The sequence below is a fragment of the Heloderma suspectum genome, chromosome 5, assembly GCF_057233095.1.
Source record: "Heloderma suspectum isolate Gila_16-S chromosome 5, 16-S_ref, whole genome shotgun sequence".
Lineage (NCBI taxonomy): Eukaryota > Metazoa > Chordata > Lepidosauria > Squamata > Helodermatidae > Heloderma > Heloderma suspectum.
The window spans coordinates 8,355,818-8,375,627 of NC_139462.1; the positions used below are offsets into that span (position 1 = coordinate 8,355,818).

A 19,810-nucleotide genomic window follows, 5' to 3' on the forward strand; every position below is an offset into this window, starting at 1 on the left:
GGGCCAATTATAACCTCTCTCAGAATCTGTTCATTGTCGAGAGGATTCCTAGATGCAACCTGAATAGTATTCATGCCTATTCATGGCAGCAGATTAATAGTCCGGAGCGGTGCCTGTGGTATATACTTGGGATTGCATCAGTGTATTTCAGTGTGGTATTTTGCATGGATGGTTTTTTTTGGTAAATAAGTTTTTATTGTATTTTTCAGAACATAACAATACACTCAATAAATAATAACTTGAATACAACACATTTGAGTTGCATGAGTCTAGAATTCTGAAGATTATTTAAATGGATCGTTAACACATCTCTGAAAGAAGAGTAGAAGAGTTGCATGTTATGGGTTAGTTGGGGAGAAAATGCCTCGACTGATTCATTTTGTTAGGGGGCATAGCTTCAGGAGGAGGCTGTGAATTTTGAAGGGAGGAGGATGGGCTGCTTTGCTGCTGTTTTCCCATTTCAGCTTGCCCATTGCAAGCCTGTCTGGGGTTTGCGTGTGTGTCTTGTAAGAATAAATATGCAACTGGAACCCTGTCAGGGAGAAATAGCTTTTGGGTGGGATTTGGAGCAGAAAACAGCAGTATAGCACTCCGCTCTAGCTTTTGCACACAAAATCATGTCCCTTCAGAGGTCTCTGTCAACACATAACTAGCCTGTGAGTGCAGACAGTTTTACATGACTTTCTCTGCAACATGTCGTTTGCCCCTCCAATTGGCCTCTGAAGCAATGTCATTCATTCGAGGGCAAGCTCCCCCCCCCCCCCTTCAGTATCCCATTGTTTTTTTCTCCTTCTTCCTTACAGCACCAGAATAGATTTTCGGATTCAAGCTGTGAACAACCATGGAAGGTCAGTGCCTTTATCCTGCTCTTTCAGAGGAATGCAGTTTTTGTTTTAACAGACAGTTCAGAAAGATATACATTTCATCTTTAGTCTGTTCTCTTTGGCTTTAATAAAATTAAGTGGAGCAAAATGACAAAATGAATGCTGTACTTGTGTCGTGGTCTCTGTGGCTGCAAGATGGATAATTCCTTGAACTGCTCAGTCCAATAAGCTTCAACAGAACTACTATGGAATAGCAATATAATATTGCAGACAATATATAGTTGATTGCATAGAAATATGCTTGCTTAGTGGTTTCTGGATCTTAAGAAAGAATATTCATATCTTGAGATATTAGCAGTATTATATTGATTTGGATATGACAGCTGACATTGCCAGAGCACTTGGGGTATGTTATGTGAATGGCCTGTATTTGCACAATCCAGATAAGTCACAAGCCTTTTGCCCTTGCACATAGCCCTTTTGCTTTTCCCTTCAATGTGAGCCGTGATTAAACCAAGAAGCTTCTAATTAACCATAGTTTCCTGTTTCATTTGAACCAGGAAACTATGGTTACCAGCTTTGGAACAAGCCAAGATACTGTAACATGGTGTATTGCCCCGGCCATGGGCTTCGACCTCTTAATTTAGAGGTGCCAAGATAAAGGTGATAAATCAGACCCAGGTTTATTTACAAGGAGTACTTTATTGAGTAACTTACAGCATACAGGCGTACCCAATGGTTGGATCAGACAGCTTCTCTGAACCCAGAGCCATGCGGTACAGTGGGTCTTATACCATACATGTTAGCAATGAGGCAGCATGACAGCAGCAAGCACCCCCTAGCATTCATTCCCAGCATAGACTAACAGCACTTGGTTCTCAGCACAGCCACCTGTAGCTTAAAGGTAAACAAACTTCACTTCCCAGGCACATCTTGATTAGATGCTCTACTCATTAGTATGGAATGTGCTAGGCTGCGCTTTCGGCCCTTTGACTCATCTTTACATGCTCAGAGGCTTACTAGCAAGGGAATTGCACTAATAATGAACTTAAGCCAGGCATTATGGATCTCTAGGCCCCTCTAACACTACAGGTGACTTGGTTACACTCCTGAGGCCAATAAACATGGTTTGAAGTTGGTTTAATATTCTGGCTTGTTCCAGTGCTGATAACCATAGTTTCCCAGTTCAGATGAAACAGGAAACTATAGTTAATTGTTTGTATGAAGCTATGAGTGTCTATATGATCATCTGAGCTGGGCCAGTGTGTATGTATCTGCAACATTTTATATCTAGCCTTCCAGTCCTGAAGCTCCAGCAATGCAGCTTACAAACATACTTGGTTTAGAATTCAGCATTAGAATGATTTTAAAGAGTTGTAGAAATATATCAATATGATGGCATAATCAAAATATCTATATCTAGCAGCATAATATTAATGTATTCCAAAGCCTTCGTAAGCAGCCAGAAGGTGAGCAGTGACTGAGCCAGGTGGATCTTCCTTGGGAGGGCTTCCATAGTCATTTAAGATCTAGTATTTGCTGCTTAAAAGTTCACAACTCAAGTGCTTAGGGCCAGTTTATACCATCTGTTTTGATTGCATATGATGCTACCCAAGTGTCATATATGAAGTGGGAACTCTGCAGATCTACAATATTTGCTACTGCTTCTCAAGTCTGATGTCCATCATTGCAGTGGCACATTTTTAAGATACTACAATCACAAAATTGTCCTCAGGGAGTGACACACATGCACAGAGAACCCAATTCAGGTGAAGAACCTGTAAATCCATTCTCTGGGAATACATTTTTTCTCTTTCTTGTGTTGAAGTTTGCATTTTTAAAAAATCTGTCTTGTTGATGATGAATACTTGATGTCTGGTATTTGGGCTGCATCAGGCTGTAATGGAAGCCATCTAAAAACATGTTTCCCCCCCTCCCCCCAGAATTATTCCACTGGACAGTGAAGATAGCCTTTGTTTAGTGAAAACTGTGAGTAGAATTTAAGTAATATACTTTCTGTCAGCAAATATGTGTTTGCGTTTCTCACTGGAATGCCTTGAGGAGATACTGGCTGGTTCAGAAAGGATCAAGAGGTTCTCCAAAGTTGGTGAAGAGGGTAGGCCCAGTAAAAATGTTTCCTCCTGAAATTTTTGAGGGGAATGTAGACAAAAACTGGCATGTTGTAGATCTGAAATTTAGTTACTGCAACATTTGAACATTAAGCAAAGCTCCAGGGGAAACCATTTTGCTTCACTGTGCTGTTCTTAGTTCCTGGCCAGGCTGACAATCATTAAGGGCACAGTCCTTACATGTTTAGACAGAAGAAAGTCCTATAGCTCCCATGGCTGGCTGGGGAATGCTGAGAGTTTTAGGACTTATTTCCAATTAAACATGCAAGGATTGAGCCTTTAGTGGCCTTTTGTTAAGGGAGGGGCTGTTGCTCAGAGTTAGAGCACCTACTTTGCATGTGGAAGGTCCCAGATTCAATCTTTGACATTTCCAGTTTAAAAGGACCAGGTGGTAGGTGATGGGAGCAAGGCCCTGACCTGGCTCGCACAATTGCAGCATCGTTAACAAGTCACAGTGGCTTGCTAACCCCGCAGTGCATGCCAGCTGGGTGTCACTAATTACCCTTGCTGGCTCAGCTTGCTGTGTCATCCAAACCTGGACATCATGGTTTGTTTGGGGGGGCCAGCAACCCTTAAATAGCCCCTTGGTGGTGAGACACAGAAGAGCCCCCTCCAGTCAGAATAGATAGTGCTGGCCCAGATGGGCTAATGGTTTGGCTTGATAAAAGCCATCTTCGTTGATGGTAGCTTTTCCCTTATTGCAGAACAAAGAGAAAGGCAGCAGTTGCTTAACAACACAAAATATGCTGTAAAGCATCCAACTGTTACGTGTAACTATTTCAAAGGGGTATTTTGTTATACAGTAGGTAAAATTCAATTATGCAGTGTACAGCACAATAAGTTCATATACACAAAAAGAGTTGTTGTTGTTGTTGTTCAGTCGTTCAGTCGTGTCCGACTCTTCGTGACCCCATGGACCATGGCACGCCAGGCCTTCCTGTCCTCTGCTCTCTCCCGGAGTGTGCTCAAGTCCATATTCATTGCATCGGTGATGCTATCTAGCCATCCTAAACAATATTGTTCTTTACAGCATCGTACTTTCTTTTCACCACCAGACACATCCACAGCTGAGTGTCCTTTCGGCTTTGGCCCAGCCGCTTCACTCTTTCTGGCGCAAAAAGAGTAGGATACAATTAAACTTGGACTGAGCTTACAAAATGCACCGAAGGAGATAAATTCAAAGAATATACAAATCTAAGAATACATAGAATACAAGAATACATAGGCACTGGCATCCGGTAGCGTGCCCGTTTTGTGGAACTTCTTCAGATGTTATCCAATACTAATAGGAATACTTCCTCCATTAAGCTGTGAAAAACCATAGCCAATTCTAATGCAAAAATTTTATTGGTAACAAGCAGGTTAATAATCCCCATATAAAAGTTTGGAACACGTTTGGAAACATTTTTGCTTTAGTCATACCATTGTGAGTTGAAAAATCTTTGTACATTTATATGGGTATTATTGATCTGTTTGTTACCAATTGAATCCTTTTATTACAGTTGGCTATGATTTTGTATGGAGAGTGGCAATGTGACGGTGAAAATCTGAGTGGGAAATACTTGCAAGCATTATGCCTGGGCCGGAAAGCACTTGCCACAAGGAGACAGTCCAGGTGGCATCCCCAGGGCAAGCAAGACATGCCCTTGATGCACTAGTCGGGGGTGTCAAGGGCCGAATTGAATTTCAGAGAAACTCTTGGGGGCTGCATCCCAATGGTGGGTGAGGCCAAAGGCAAAGGGGGCAGAGCTAAAAATGCAAACCATACCAACGTATTTTAGTTAAAGCTCTTACTGCCAGTACCTAAGCCTTAGGAGAGGCGTTTCAACCTTTTAGAATAGGAAAAAACTGTGCAAAAGCTGGGAAACCACCAAATGATTGGTGGTTGGGAAAGGGGGAGGGGCCAGGGGAAGGGGAAGGGGTGTGGCCACCTGGGGAACTCCAGGGGGTCAGTTGGGATCCCAGCAGGGCTGGATTTGGCCCCCAAGCCTGAGGTCTCGGCACCCTTGCACAAGCACATGTTTGCAACATTTTATGCTATGCCCTCTCCGTCTGAAGCTGAATTCCTTCGGCCACTAAAATGCTGTGAACACTGTTCTCTTGAACTAGAAAATGCTGGGGATAAAACTGGGAGCTTGACCCAAGTTCTCTTGTCTCTTTTCACACCCTTTGCTGCAGGTGGCCATGACTGTACATGATATTCCAGACTTGCTTGGCGGAAGGGGCTGCCTGGGATCAGTAGTCTTCTCGGAATCATTCTTGGCATCACAGATTTTTGTGAAGGGAAAAGGTATTTGGGTGGTTTTAAATTTGCAGTGCAACCATGGGGGAAAACAGTTATCTGAATTACAAGTTCTGTTCCCTATTCCCTGGAGAAAGACCATTGTGAATCCTTACAGTGGTTTTATGCTTGCATTTAAGCAGTACAGGGAACCCTTCCTTATGTGCTCTAATCATAGGGTCGATTAGAAACATCTGCATGTCCCATAGAAAATCCTGGGAGGTGTGCTGCTTAAAGGCGGAATATAGTCACAGACAGTGGAGGCTGGTGGCTCTGATGTCAGTGGGATGGTGAATCGCTCCTTTAGAGTTCTGACGGGTTCTGACTTGAAACCCAGAGCAGATTCACTGCCCCGTTGACATCAGAGCCACCCCACCCCGTCTCAGACACTGCTGTGTCTACGTTAGCCCCTTTTGGTACCTAGTATATTGACCCTGCTCACCCTTCACCTCTGCTGGCCTGCCAAAGGCTGCTCATGGAGGCTTAGGGAGCCCCTCTCCCTTCTTTTGGAAGCCTGTACAAGCCAAGAGGGGATTCTACCCGCATGCTACCTCATTAAGAGGCTAACATGTAAACCAGTCCAAAGAGAGGCCTGCATCTTCTTTGCATGGGTCTGATCCAAGGTTGTTCTCTGAAATTACAGGAAGGAGGAATACATTTAGAGGGTCACACTGTACAGAGAAATTTAAGCATAGTAGCTTTGTACTTATCACTATTAAAAGTGTTGCTTTGAAGCAGACTACCAGGAGCTTGGCAACCACACCGTAGCTGACTTGTTTTGCTTTACTGCAGATGGCAGCATGAACACAGAAACCAGCCACATCATTCTCACCGCAGCTATCCCACGATCAGTTTCTTGGCTGGTAAGTGTAGCTCAGTTCTCTTCAAAGGCCCTTTTTTTCTTTTTAAAAAGGTGAATGCAGAAGACTGATTGCAGAACTGTTTTTGTGAGCCTGCCAAAATAAGGAAAAAACACAGGAAAAAACACAGGAAAAAATAAGGAAAAAACACAGCCCTCTTGTTGCTGCTCCAAGTGCAACTGAAACAAAGGAAAGGCAGGATGCTATATTAGAATTCTTACTCTGATATTGTGGTGGGAAAAACAGATCAAATAAGAATGAGGAGAGCCGTGTTAAAGTTTGCTGTGCCTGCGTTCATCCAAGTTGTGTGAGCGTTTGTCTGGTAGAAAACAAAATGGTGAGGAGCACAAGGTGGGAAGACGCTTCAGCAGGAAGTGTGAGAAAAAGAAACTGTGTGCCGTGTGTTTCCTATTCGTAGATACAGGCAAATGTGGTTAGTTGGGAAGTCTGCTTTAGCCGAATGCATTTTATTTTATCAAACAGCTTTTTCAAAAGCCAGCTCTCTTCAGACATTACTTGTGTACCTACAAACAACCTCTGTGTGATGCTTTAGGTAGTTTGGAAATATCTGTGGCTTGTAATAACCTTTTCCTTAGCTTCTCTCAAAATGATACTTTCACACGGAGTCAATTGCCAGAGTTACCTTAACCTTAATGCATGTAAAACCAAATGTCTAATTTGAAAATATTGATACCATGGAGGTACCCATCCTGTATCCTCTAACAACTTCTTACCCCCCATTGAGCAAAATTCCCTAAACTAACACATTTCTCATGTCTAATTACTGACACTAGAGGCAAGATTTGAGGACTTCTCCTTATATTTAAAGCAAGATTTCAGTATTTGTTCTGGAATTACTTGTGACCTTATTTCGTTTGTCACTAACCTTTTTGTTATTATGCTCATCCATTGGAGAACATATATGCAGAACGTCTATTTCTCAAGCCAAGAAGCTCAACTAAAATGATTGGTGGTTTTGGTTATAGGTTGAGGATAACGAAGTGAAGCTGTCAGAGAAGGCCCAGCAAATCTTGAAGGTTTGTCATGCGACTCAGCCTGTTAATTAAGCTGGACGTAGTGCCAATGTTTTCTTTCAAAGTCTAACACTGTAAGACTGGGCAGTGTTAAGTGCAATTTCAGAGAACATTAAGGGTGCAATTTTATGCATGTTTAGATAGAAAAAAGCCCTGCAACTCCCAGCATTCCCCAGCCAGCATAAGATTGTGCTCGAAGCAGTGTGATATTGTCAGTTTCTGTCTGGATATTAGGCTTCTTCTCCCCCAACACTTATTTGGAGATTTTGTTGTTCAAGGAGAAATATGGTTTACATGCATAACGAGAAGTGTAAAAACTTCTAGTGAGTTCTAACTTGTCCTCTGTTGGGGTAAACCAGGCTTCCTCAGCCTGGTGCCCTCTAGATGTGTTGGGCTACAACTCCTATCAACCCCAGCTAACATGGGTATTGGTCATGCTGGCTGGAGATGATGGGAGTTGACGTCCAACACATCTGGAGGGCACCAGGTTAGAGAAGGCTGGCAAAGAGGGTCATCTTTCAGTGCACAACATGTTTCAAATCTAGACATCAAAGAATTTGTGGAATTTTGTCTCAAAGCAACTATTGCTGCAAGGCTGTCTTAAAGCAACCTGAGTTTACAGTACAACTCCACTAATAAATTCAGACCTCGTAATCCATGATGCTACATTTTGCAGTTCTTTGCAAACAAGTATGCATATAAATTCAGTAATTGCCCTATCAATTTCTGGTTTATTTAGGATAGTGTAGATGGGACCCCACACACACCTTCCCGGTTATCTGAATAAAAGATGTTAGGCAGCTTTCCTCCTATTCAAGAGGAAGCATTTCCCAGCAGGTCTCAGAGTAATAGGGTGCAATTTGGATTTGCTCATATATGTAAAGCAGTGTTCTCCAAATGTTTTGCAGCTTTTGATGCTTTTTCTACCCCCCCCCCCCAACACATATTTATGGGGCTGTTTAGCTTAGAAAAAAGGGGAGTAAGGGGAGATGTAATAAAGGCATAGAAAATTATGCATGGGGTGAACTCTGTCATAATACTAGAATCCAGTGGGGTTGTCCCATAATGCTGAATGGTAAGAAATTCAGGACAGATAAAAGGAAGGACTTCTTCACACTGTGCATAGTTAAACTTTGGAATTTGTTACCCCCAAATGTAGTGATGACCACCAACCTGGATGGCTTTAAAAGGGGATTGGACAAATTCCTGGAGGGGAAGGCTATCAATGGCTACTAGCCATAGTGGCTATATCTCCAGTATCAGAAGCAGTATGCCTCTCAGTACCAGTCCTGGGAGAGCAGGAGCGAGCGGGAGGATGTGACTGTTGTTTGTGGGTAATCATATGCATACAGCCTGCTTCTGAATGCAAAGATCTGTGACATGCAGCATTAGCATTACAAGAGGAATAGAACAGAGTATGTCTAGCCTCCTCCTCAAAAACATGAAAACAAAGGAGCAGCTCTTCCTGAGCCACTGTCTTCTCAAGTGACATGGGATGATGGAATAGGGCAAGGGGCATTGATCCCCCCCTCCCCTGACAAGTCCTGCCTGATGAAGGAGGAAGACACCACTAGCTTCAGGATGCTATACCAGCTGAAGGGCACCATCCTATGCATGTTTAGACAGAGAAAAGGTGCACAGCTCCCAGTATGCCCCAGCCAACCATGCCTTTAGACTGGTGCCCCACACCCCTTAAGGGGTGGGGCACCCCATTGTCTTGAGAACCACTGGTTGTAGGGTTTAAGTCAGAACAGACATAGATTTCATTGTTTGCTCAGGGACGGATCACAGCTCAGTGGGAGAGCATGCCAAAGGTCCTATGTTCAATCCCTACCATCTCCCATTAAATTTTAGATCACATTGCAAGTGATGGGAAAGAACTCTATCTGGAGAGGTTCTGCCAGGACAATACTAAGCTAGATGGACAAATTGTCTGATTTGGTACAAGGCCACTTCCTGTGTTTCCAGGGGCTGTTGTGAACCAACTTCAGCAGATTGGGATAGTGCCTTGAAACGTACTTGGTCTGCTTCAGAAACTCTGTTGCCATTGTTTGACCTTGCAAAACTCACCTTGTTTAGGAAGAAGAATCTTTTCTGGGCACTCTCCTGACTGGAGGCGATGGAGCCTATATTTCTTCTAGCAACTCTCTGTGTAGGCCAGAAGAAGGTGAGTAACCTGTCCACTGGTACAGATGCATTAATGTGCAAAAACATTAAGGGAGTTGCACATGCACACCAATGCTCAGCTTTGATTTGAAATTTCCCTTCCGTTGTGATTCCTTCCCACAATACAAAAGTTCTGTTTTGAAGGTTCACAATTTTGTTCATATTGAAGAATTTACTTTTTGACTAAAATATGATGGCCAGGATTCAGAGAACCCCATAACTAGCTTCAGTTGCCCAAAGATACCTTGGATGGACGTATGTGTGTGTGTTTTTGGACAGCAGCAGCAGCACCCCCCACCCAACTCCACTTTGCTGTACAGCAAACTTCTTTTGAAAGTGGAGAGTTTCAAAAGCAATGTTTCACATGGCATTAGGAAGGGCCTGCTGTTGAAAACCAAGGGAGGTGGTAAATGCCATTGGCATGCTGGAAACAGTTCTTTGAACCTGGTCAGTGTTTCTATCTAGTGCTTCTTAATGCTGGAGAAATTGGTTTTGGTTGTCTTCTGCATCTGTTACATGATGGGAAGCCTTTCAGATAAAATCTCCTTGATACGTTTGTTTCTTTTTCTCCAGGGCTAAACTGCCTTCGGCTTCCAACTCAACATCTTGCATTGCCTGCCACTCATGGTGATATTTCCTTGGGGCAGCAACTCAGTCCCATGGATCAGTAGAGCCGCTGTACAGTTGAGCAGTGAAAACTCCCAGGGTCCTTTAACCCTGAATCTGTCAGCCATGCCACGCTGGCGCTCTGGGTTGAATTTGCCTCCCACTGGTATACTGCCTGCCCTACTCTGACAGGGCCTTTTTGCTCAAGTAGTCACATAAGCAATCCCATTTTATCCATAAGAGGGCAGGAATTTCAGATAACTCAATACTGTGCATGGGTTACAAGCCTTACTTCATCATGTTTGGTTTAAAAGTCAACTGTTGAAATAGAAATGCAACTGTGCCTGTTCATACCTTTGTTCCAAAAGACTACTTCCTCAAGATAAATTTTGAGATAATACCCTGCACATACACTTGAAAGGTTGTTAATTCCTGTGGTTTTAAGAATGAAGGTAAATTTTTGAGATATTTTTTTTTTCAAAGAAAAAAGAGAACAAAATATATTTTTCAGTGTCTCCTCACACCTAGCATGAAAGTGATGCACAGCTACAGGAAAAAAGCCATCTTTTCTCTGGTTACTTTTCTGTGGCTGCATCTCATATTCAACATCTGTGGCATCATTTTACAAGCATGAGTAACCATAAAAAGAATTTCACATCGTGGTAGCACCATTACCCTTAAAGTTATGAGTATTTATTGGCCCAGTGTCTGATGAGCTCTTTTTTTGTTTTTTACATTTCATCACCGAGAGGATTTTTTTAAGGCAGAAGAGCTGTGTTGGATTGTGAAATACATCCACCTCTCAGGTCTTGGCTTGTAGGGCTGCACTAAGTAGGGGAAGCCATATTTTGTTCCTATGTCTGCTCAGTTCATGTATGAAGCAGCTGAGAGGACCCTTGCTGTTCGGCCCAATGCTGGAAGTGTGTTGTAACGTAGTACAGGAGGGTTCAAACCCTCATCCACATAACCTTTATTTATGTTAAAAGATTATCCCCCGCCTCAGTCACATCCCCCTCTTCATATATGAACAGAGCAGATGTGAATAAACAAATGGGATTGCCTTTATCACATGTAGTTCGGCCTTGTACTCTTCTTGCAAAGGTGATCAATATTGTGCATGATCCTTCCTACATTACAGCAGGGGTGTGGAACTTCAGAGGGTCCACTTTTGGCCTCCCGGACCCCACTGGGGATCACACATATGCACACACTCACCACTGCTGAAATCACTGCTGCGCAGCTGAATTTCGGTGGAGCAGCGGTGGCAAATAGCTGCCTTTCCCCTTTATAACATGGCTTCTCAGCCACCAAAATTCAGCAGTGGCACTTGGGGGTGGGCTGGGGAGCACAAAACAGGCCAAGGGGCCACATGCAGTCCATGGGCTGTGCGTTGCCCACCCCTGTATTACAACAGAGCCAGTGTGGTGTAGTGGCTAGAGTGTTGGAGTGGGAGTCAGGAGATCTCGGTTCTAGTCCCCACTTGGCCACGGAAGCTCACTGGGTGACTTTGGGCCAGTCGCAGACTCTCAGCCCAACCCACCTCACAGGGTTGTTGTGAGGAGGAGGAAGCTTATGTATGCCGCCTTGGGTTCCTTAAGGAGGAAAAAAGGCAGGATATAAATGTAATAAATAAAGTAAATAAACATGACTCCACAAAGGGTTCACCTATTTACTTCTGTAGAAGAATGTTAAACTCTGCATGGAGCATCTGATATCTCCCTTTCCTTTGCAGGTAAACTCTATTTCTTTTCTGAGGGCCTTCTCTTTTGCCATCCCCACTATGGAAGCATTACCATCTCCAAGACCCACATGACATCCATCAGGTTCTACGATGGAGTAAGTGCGTCATCTGTTCCACACTTGGCTCTTACCGGAACTGCTCCACAAGAGCAGAGGAAACCTTCTCTCACCTTCCCTTGCAACACCCCAATCCAAAGTTCTGTGGGGCGGCACTGTGCCCCTACAGCTCAGCATTTGGGAAGGCTGTCCCACATACCCAAAGTATTCCTAAACACTGGGTTTTCTTTGCTTTTTTATCTCTATCCTATCAAATCTTGCATACAAAATCGGATGATGCATATCATCTGTGTGATCACGAAGAGCATCGGAGGAAGCCTTGCCAGTTGTTTCATGACCTGCAGACTGCCATCTAGCAGCAACCTGGAAGGGGGCCTTCTCCGTGGTGGCATCCACCTTATGCAATGCCCTGATATTCAGGAGGCGGCAACTATGGCATATTTTAGGTGCCTGTTAAAGACCCATCTCTTTACCCAAGCCATCCCTGAATTACTGTGCTGCCCAGTTAGTGTTATTAATTCTTGGGCTTTTAGCTTTTGTTTTAAATATTTCAGACATTTTAACAGATGACTTTTTGTATTTGCTATTTCATTTTTTTCATTTCTGTACTGCTGAATAGCCAGAGTTCTCTGAGCACTTCACAAAAATTAACAACCCAAATGGTTGTGATGTATTTTAACCTCTGATTCTGTAAACCACTTAGAGTTGTCTTTAGATGTGGTAAGCAATATATAAATTGATTAACTAAAATAAATTATAACAGTTGAAGTAAATGTTTAATAAAAAATAATCTATTGAAGCATATGCAAGATGGCAGAAAAACCCTGGCAGTGGCATTATTCTCCATGGGCTGTGTCAATCAGATACACAAACGTACCACATCTCAGGGCCCTTTCCTCCTCCCCTTCCTCCTCCCAGCCCATGTTACCTCCCTGAGAGAGAGCTTGCTGTATATCTCAATCTGGAATCCTGGTTTCAGTTCCATTATAACTTTGGTGAGTCTTAGGTGAAGTTAATGTGGCTGCCAGAGAACTGCTTAACCATGATTAAGGTTCACAGATGGGATTCATGCCCCAGAAGGAAGAGGCTGAAGTCATGGCTGCAGTGAGTGCATGATCCCTCATCTTGTACCCAATTAGCAATTGGGAGCATTAAATTGGCAGACACCAGATGTGCTCAAGGGGGGGGGGGCAGGGAGAGACTGCATATTCTTCCTTCTTAAGTCTTTGATTATATCTCTGCTTCACAGACTGCAAAAGCATTTGGTGTAGCTGTGGTTTATTATATATGAATAACAATGCATAATAGAGGGGGGCGGTTGCTTTGGTTAAATTTGAAAAGAACTGAAGCCAAAGGCCCTGAGCATCCCTTTTTCATTCCTCCCCTGCCTGACCGCTCCCTTTGTAGTTTTGCAAGCTGTGTTTGGGCCCTGACCTTCCTTCTATTGTTTGGCTTCAAGACACCCAGCTTCTATAAACCACTGGCTATTTATAGGGCCTTGGCTATCACTTCTGAACCACTGCCAGGTATTCTGTGCAAAGCAAAAAACCTTGAAAGAGAATTTATATTGTTCCACTGGCCTGGCAAGGCATGAAGCTGGAGAGCTAAAAATAACACACATGAGACGAGTGGTGGTGACTGCTGGGGACATCTGTAATGTAGCAATAATACAGATATACAGGAAAAGATAAGCATTTTAATCGCCAAGTCAATAAGCATATGGGGCTGTTTTCTATAATCAGCCTATTTTCTTACATTAACAATTTCCGTTGATAGCCATGCAGGAAAAGTGGGCTATTGTGGAAGCGGCAGTATTTGAAGTTTGTGCACCTTGCTGCTATGTGCTAAAATTCGGTTTACAGCTGGGGCTCTCAAGCTCTGGGATGCTGAGAACCATATCTGTTAACCTTTGATAAGGACTCTTAGGAACCTTATCAATTTTACTTTTAGATGGATGAGATGTGTGTCAATTTCATACCTGCTTCTCTCCAGAGCTACTCTGGCCCCATTCAGACATGACATAACCTTGGTCAAATAAGCCATAGTTTTAGACCAAGAAACTGGCATTGTGCCTGCACATTCTCTGCTCTCTGATCTTGGTTTACAGTCAGAGATTAAAGTTTTCCAGATTGGATTTAATAGAAAACTGTGGTTTAACAAACCCTGGAAGTTTTGCATGATGGTGCATGAGAGAAGGGAGGCAAGAAGGGGACCTTTAAGTGAGCCTTGGTGGGGAACATAGTCCAGTTCTGAAGCATCCTTAACCTACCATAGACCAGCAACACAGCTCGTTTCTGTATGCCTCCACCTAAATGTCTCTCGAAAGCGTGGCTTTTGAAATGCTTGGTGACCTATGGAAAAGGATGTTCATGGAGTTGAGTTTTTAGATACAGTAGAGATTTTTGGAAGAGAGAGAATTCTTGGGCACACAGTCCAGTTGTCTGTGTTCTGAAGTTTCAGTGATTATCTTAAAGGCGCTCTCTCTCCTTTCCTGCTTTCTAGGACTCCACCAGTGTTGTTGCAGCTCTCCTTATAGACTACAAAAGTTCCCTGCTTGCTCACTTGCCTGTCCAGTTTCATACCCCAAGCAACTCTCTGATGATCGGGCTTTTCCCAAAGTCAAAGCTTTATAAAGCTTTCTACTCACAGGTGATGTTATTAAGTGATCTTCTGCCCATATGCAAAAATGCCCTTTTGCTTTTGCATGCAGTAGACAGTGTATGTAACAGATAGCAATTAGTGTGTGGTGATGATGCCCTGACTGCCCACGCTCCCTTACCTGGAGAGAAACACATTTGTTTTCTCTGATATAAATGAGTGATAAACTCTTTTTGTCACTGGTTGTTGTTGTTTTTGTTCTTCTTTGCAGCTGGACTTGTTCGATGAGTTCACACATTCATGTTCACCACTCAGTGAATGCCGCATGAAGTAATTAATTTGCAGGTGTGGAGCAGTGTTTGTATTGCCTCAGACTCTTCAGTGGGGGCAGTTTTATACATCCAGCTATAATTGATAAGCTTTGTAGTGAGTGTGTGATGTGTGTAACAGGAGACAACTACGGAGGACAGGCAACTTTTTGTATTGCATGAAAGGAACTTTAAGTTATATTGTTTAACCAAAAATCATGATCATCATAAAATAAAAATGGCTAACAAATCAACTGCAGTAAAATCTGATTTAAAAGGTCAGGAGTTATTAATCCATCAAAGCCCACCTCAGTTACTACTGACGAAAAAGAAGTTGGTTAGTATTGTGCCCAAGGAGCCAGATATTAAATTTCTACAAACATTGGCCTAGTTCACACATGACAACAACTCATGGGTTGTTTAAATCATGGGCTGTCAGGGCTGCGAGCGAGGGAACAAGCGCACCGACTCCTGTGCACTTGCCACTTCCATTTTGAAACAGCTTTGATGTGACATCCAAACCTAGCATTCTGGGTTGTTTAGTGTTAAACAACCTAGAGTTTAACCCAACAATAACCTATGGTTTGTTGTTGGGTTAAACTCTGGGTTGCTTAACCCAACAACAACCCAGAATGCTGGGTTTGGACGTCGCATCAAACAACCCAGGAATGCTGGAGCGTTCCTGGGTTGTTGATGAAAGCTGATTGAAAGTGGGAGCACCACACATATGGGAGGCAGTGTGCTCACTCTCTTGCCTATGGCCCCATCAATTCATGGGTTAAACACCCCATGAATTGGCATTATGTGCAAACCAGGTCTCTTTATCGTTCACTCCATTAGCTTCCTTCGGTGTAGTCTTCCTTCAACTTCCATGCCATGAACTGCAAATTTGGCAACTCTCAGGATAATAACTGATGAAGCTAACTTGCCTTAGGCATGTTGTCTGAATGGAAGAAGCCAGCTGGCAAATTTGCAATGATGATTTTTCTTATATCAATGGAATAGTGACAAACATTCTCTGCTGCCTTTGCTCCCCAGTACAGAGCTGTTCCACTTGGATTTTACACCAACTCCCCTCCAGATATAGTGGGAAAGCAGCAGTGGATCAGAGAGTAAAGTACATTTTGGATCAGAGAGTAAACAGGGTTAAATATACTGGGCTGATCTAGGAAAGGGCCCACAAGGGCTTCCAAGCATGGAGTTGTGAAATCAGCTTCCCATCCTGCCTTTCCAACCTGCCCCCAAGCCTGCCCATTGGGCAAGCATCCTCCGACTCTTTTCCTCCGGTCGACTCCATGCTGTGCTCTGCTGCTGTTGTCCTAAAGATGACTGCCATGCTGCCACATGGTACTGGACATGGTACTGTGCATGCTGTGTGCAATAGCATCATGAGATGAGATGGCTAGGAATGAGGGAACCGCTGCCTCCCAGAGCAGTAGGTGAGTGGACAGGTGATAGCACTGCAGGAGAAGGTTGCCACTTTGACTGATGGAGCCATAGATAGTCATGGCAATTGTGGTTTAGGATAACCACCCCAAAACAAGCTGATCTCCAGGGGTGTAAGCCGTGCAGTAAGATGACCCTGTTCTCACGATTAATAATTTAACGACTGTTCGTTACAGGTAAAGGATTCTCAAACATGATCGTGCTAATGCTAATAGAAAACAGCTAATTTTCCTAGCTATTAAACAGAATATTTAAAGTGGTCCAAGTACATTTGGTTTCCCTTTCTTAGTATTGGGATTTATGATCAAAGATGTCATCAGGCCCTGGCTATTCTGCGAAGTGTAGTTCAATATTTTTAAATGACTTGGGTAGAGAGGATTTTTAATTAAAATTTTAATAACCCTCATCTCAAGAACCCTCTTGATAACCATCATGGTGATTCACCTTCCGGAACTAATACTATCTTGAATGGAGTTATTAACAATAGTTATGCAATATTAAATTGTGCCATTTGGATTTTATTCTTTATTGTAGGTTTGCTCTGTCTGGCAACAACGGGGAAATTCAGGAATAACTTTAAAGATGACCCAAGATGCCTGCCTGCCTGCAGAACAAGAGAGATTGTGAGCTGATGGGTCTTCCCTCCACTGTAGAATTGCATGAGACAAATGGGACTGGCAACAACATGTTGCAGCGTAGAGTGCTCCTGTTCAGGAAGCAGCCAGCCAGCCAAGCCCTTTTCACGGATATGCCATTCCACCTCCCCCAGCTTTTCAGTTATTCTGTCAGCATTCTGTGCCCACTGAGCTTGCTCAGTCTTCATTGCTACTTTGGCTTTCCCCCATCCTTAGTGGGGTGCTTTCCTAATGATTTTTTTTACTTCTGCAAACCTGGGGGTTCCCCCAAGCTTGCAACTGTCTCCCTCTTTGTGTGACCAGTGCAGTTTTGACTGCATAAGGATCCACCCTCAGAGAATGAATTTGCCATTGTATAGAGCAGGGGTGGGCAAGAGCCCTTGGAGGCCACCTGTGCAGCTTTCTGGGGGTGCCCTGGTCTCCCCCCCAGTCCCCCCTGCTGTTGTTGCTGCTGCCACCACACCTGGCGCATGAGGGGAGTCATCCCCATGTGCCCCGTTTCCAGCAAAATCAGCTCCCGACACCCCTCACCCTTTTCCCCAGCAGAATCGGCGATATACATCAGGATATGAGGATATACATAAGAAACTTAAAATGGGCCTCATGTTTCGGTTTGGGACTCAGACATGTGTCCTGGCTCTGAAAAGGTTGAAGGCCAACAGTCCTGAACTACTGGTCACCATGTGGTGGATTGGGACCCACAGCTGGGTTGCAGCCTGAACCGAAGTTGGTCACTCCAGCAGTGTCACAACCAGATTGAAAATGAAGGAGTGAAACAGGGAAAGCTGGACTGGGAGAGAGGAGGGTAGAGATACCGTTGTGGTGAAGAGCTTAAAAAAGTACAGGGTGTACAAAGCAGCAGGATGGCCTTCCGTGCAAGTCTCATTGAAAAGAGTGGGAGATTCCCCATGGGGTCTGCACAGGAGACTTTCCTGCTGGACTGCATTCCTGGTCTCACATTACAGGTTGCGAAAAGTGGGTTTGGGACGGAGTCTAAGAAACAGTGGTCGTGCAGTTTTGCAATTATGCATGTTGACTGCAAAGAAACCGAGAGTGTTTTTAAATCAGAGCAGTGGTTTGAATGTGCATCCCTATTCTAGGCATTCCAGCATGCAGAAACTGTTCAATGTCTTGTCCTGTCCCCCTGGGGAAAGATGGAACCAGCTAAGAATATCTACAAGCCTCCCAGATCTGGAAAGGTGAGGCTTTTCAAAAGAGGTCTTTGTGCTCAGCCAAGGACAAATTACCCCATGGAATAATTGTGAAAGTGTCTCTTCCACGTATGGGGAAGGGAGACAGATCAGATACTAGTTTAATTCTTTGATTTGGAGGGAGCTTTTAACCACAGTTTTCCCATTCAGTCATTATGGGGAAGTGTGATTTTAAGAAACCAAGATAGCTTCTCCGATTCCAGGTGCATGAAGGGACGAGGGGAGCTCGAGGTGGGATCTCATGGATGTACAGCTCATTCCTAGTCTGAAAAATGATGCCTTATTAGACTAGGATTGTTCCATCTGAACTGGACCTCAGTTGGATTCTCAGCGTGTGTGTGTGTGTGTGTGTGTGTGTGTGTGTTACTGGACAGTTAGATTCCCTACTGGGCTGTCATACAGGCCTTCAGAGATCCCCACCCCCACCCCACCCCGAAAATGAAGTACCCCATGTGATAGCAAACAGCTATGTCCTGTCTTACTCCTCCAAAGATTTCTGCAACACTTTACGGTCAGCAGTGTAAGCTGTGAGCCAGTGATGAGAGCCCATCTGCCAATGTTGTTGCAGCAATCCCAAGCCATTCCTGATAATGAGGCTGAGAATGAGAAGGTAAGGCAGTCAATAGGAGACATGCACCATTTTTGTTTTAAAGGTAATTTGTTCACTGTAGCCTTTTTTTGTTTCTGAAGCTGCTTAACCAAGGTAACTTGATGGCAATGTTCTTGTTGTATTTGAAGTTGTCTGTCATTTCTTCATTGCCTTTAAATTTGGCTTTTTTTGTTCTTGAAGGACTATATTGCTTGAAAACCTAACCTGCAAAACACTTCTAAAAAATGAGAGTACTGTGGGGGAGTTCTTGGAAAGCACAGGAACTGCCTGCAATTTTAAAGGGTGCTTTGAAACGCTGAGGGAGAATATTCAGCAGAGGACCAAATGTGTGACACATTTCCGAGTTTGAAATGTCCCCATGGTGGTGCTTGTTGGGTGTAAGATTCCTGGGGAGCTTCTTTGGTGCGGGCTTCTGCCAAGTGCCACCTTTTAGCTCCTGTAAAAACTGACAGTGCAGTAACAATAGCAATAATGTAATCTAGCTCTTCCTTCTTTTTTGAGGTGGTGATCACCATCTTAACAGGTCTTCCAGGTTGCCGGTCAAGTGATCTCTCTTCTTTCCTGGTCACTTTTAACAAAGAATATGGAAGGTTAGTAGAGCTTTATGTGTGTGTTTTTCTACACGGATGACTGATGTATATTTGGTGAGAGAGAAGCCCTGGGTGGTCTACAATTTAGTGGCCTGACTTCTCTCCAAGTACGTTAGTTGCCCTTAGAGATCTCTCTGCCTTGGGTCCAGGTCTTATGGCAGCCCTACAGAAGTTACTATGTGGTGCGCCCAACTGATTGCTTCAGTTTCAATATGTTGAAATGTTTCAGCATTGAAAATAGGTTGGCTGCTTCTAGGACAGTTTTTCCTTTTCGTCTTTTTAAAAAAGGTGGAGGGAGAGTGTGATGCAAACAATACAGCTGTAAAGCAGGGGTGGGCAAGCTGTAGGCCTCAGCCTCATTTCATGTGACCCTCTGCAAGCGATCAGTTCAGTCCTCTGTTAAGAGCAGTGGAGGCTGGTGGCTCCAATGTCACTGGGGTGGTGAATCCGCTCTGGGTTTCAGTTAGAACCAGTCAGAACTCTAAAGGAGCTCTTCACGGTGCTTGAATAGCTCCTTTAGAGTTCTGGCTGAAAACACCTTGGAAGCACCTTGGATAGCTCCTTTAGAGTTCTGACTGAAACCCGGAGCGGATACACTGCCCCAGTGACATCAGAGCCACCAGCCTCCACTGGGCAAGAGGGATGTGTTCCTTCGCCAGCAGCCCACTCAGTGGGGTGGAAGGGGGAGAGAAAGAGAAGGGTGGCTCCACTCACC

The 19,810-nt window shown here is 43.9% G+C and overlaps 1 protein-coding gene across 1 annotated transcript in view; it reads left to right on the forward strand.

Annotated features, from left to right (window-relative positions):
- DNAAF9 (dynein axonemal assembly factor 9) overlaps positions 1-19,810 on the forward strand; it is a 105,403-nt gene that overhangs the window by 55,922 nt on the left and 29,671 nt on the right. The window contains exons 15-26 of the mRNA XM_084855307.1: positions 804-848; positions 2,768-2,813; positions 5,132-5,243; positions 6,027-6,097; positions 7,081-7,131; positions 9,208-9,295; positions 11,633-11,736; positions 14,200-14,346; positions 16,584-16,672; positions 17,785-17,883; positions 18,388-18,505; positions 19,007-19,095. Coding sequence (XP_084711433.1) covers positions 804-848; positions 2,768-2,813; positions 5,132-5,243; positions 6,027-6,097; positions 7,081-7,131; positions 9,208-9,295; positions 11,633-11,736; positions 14,200-14,346; positions 16,584-16,672; positions 17,785-17,883; positions 18,388-18,505; positions 19,007-19,095 — 1,059 coding nt within the window. The remainder of the gene's footprint in view (positions 1-803; positions 849-2,767; positions 2,814-5,131; positions 5,244-6,026; positions 6,098-7,080; positions 7,132-9,207; positions 9,296-11,632; positions 11,737-14,199; positions 14,347-16,583; positions 16,673-17,784; positions 17,884-18,387; positions 18,506-19,006; positions 19,096-19,810) is intronic.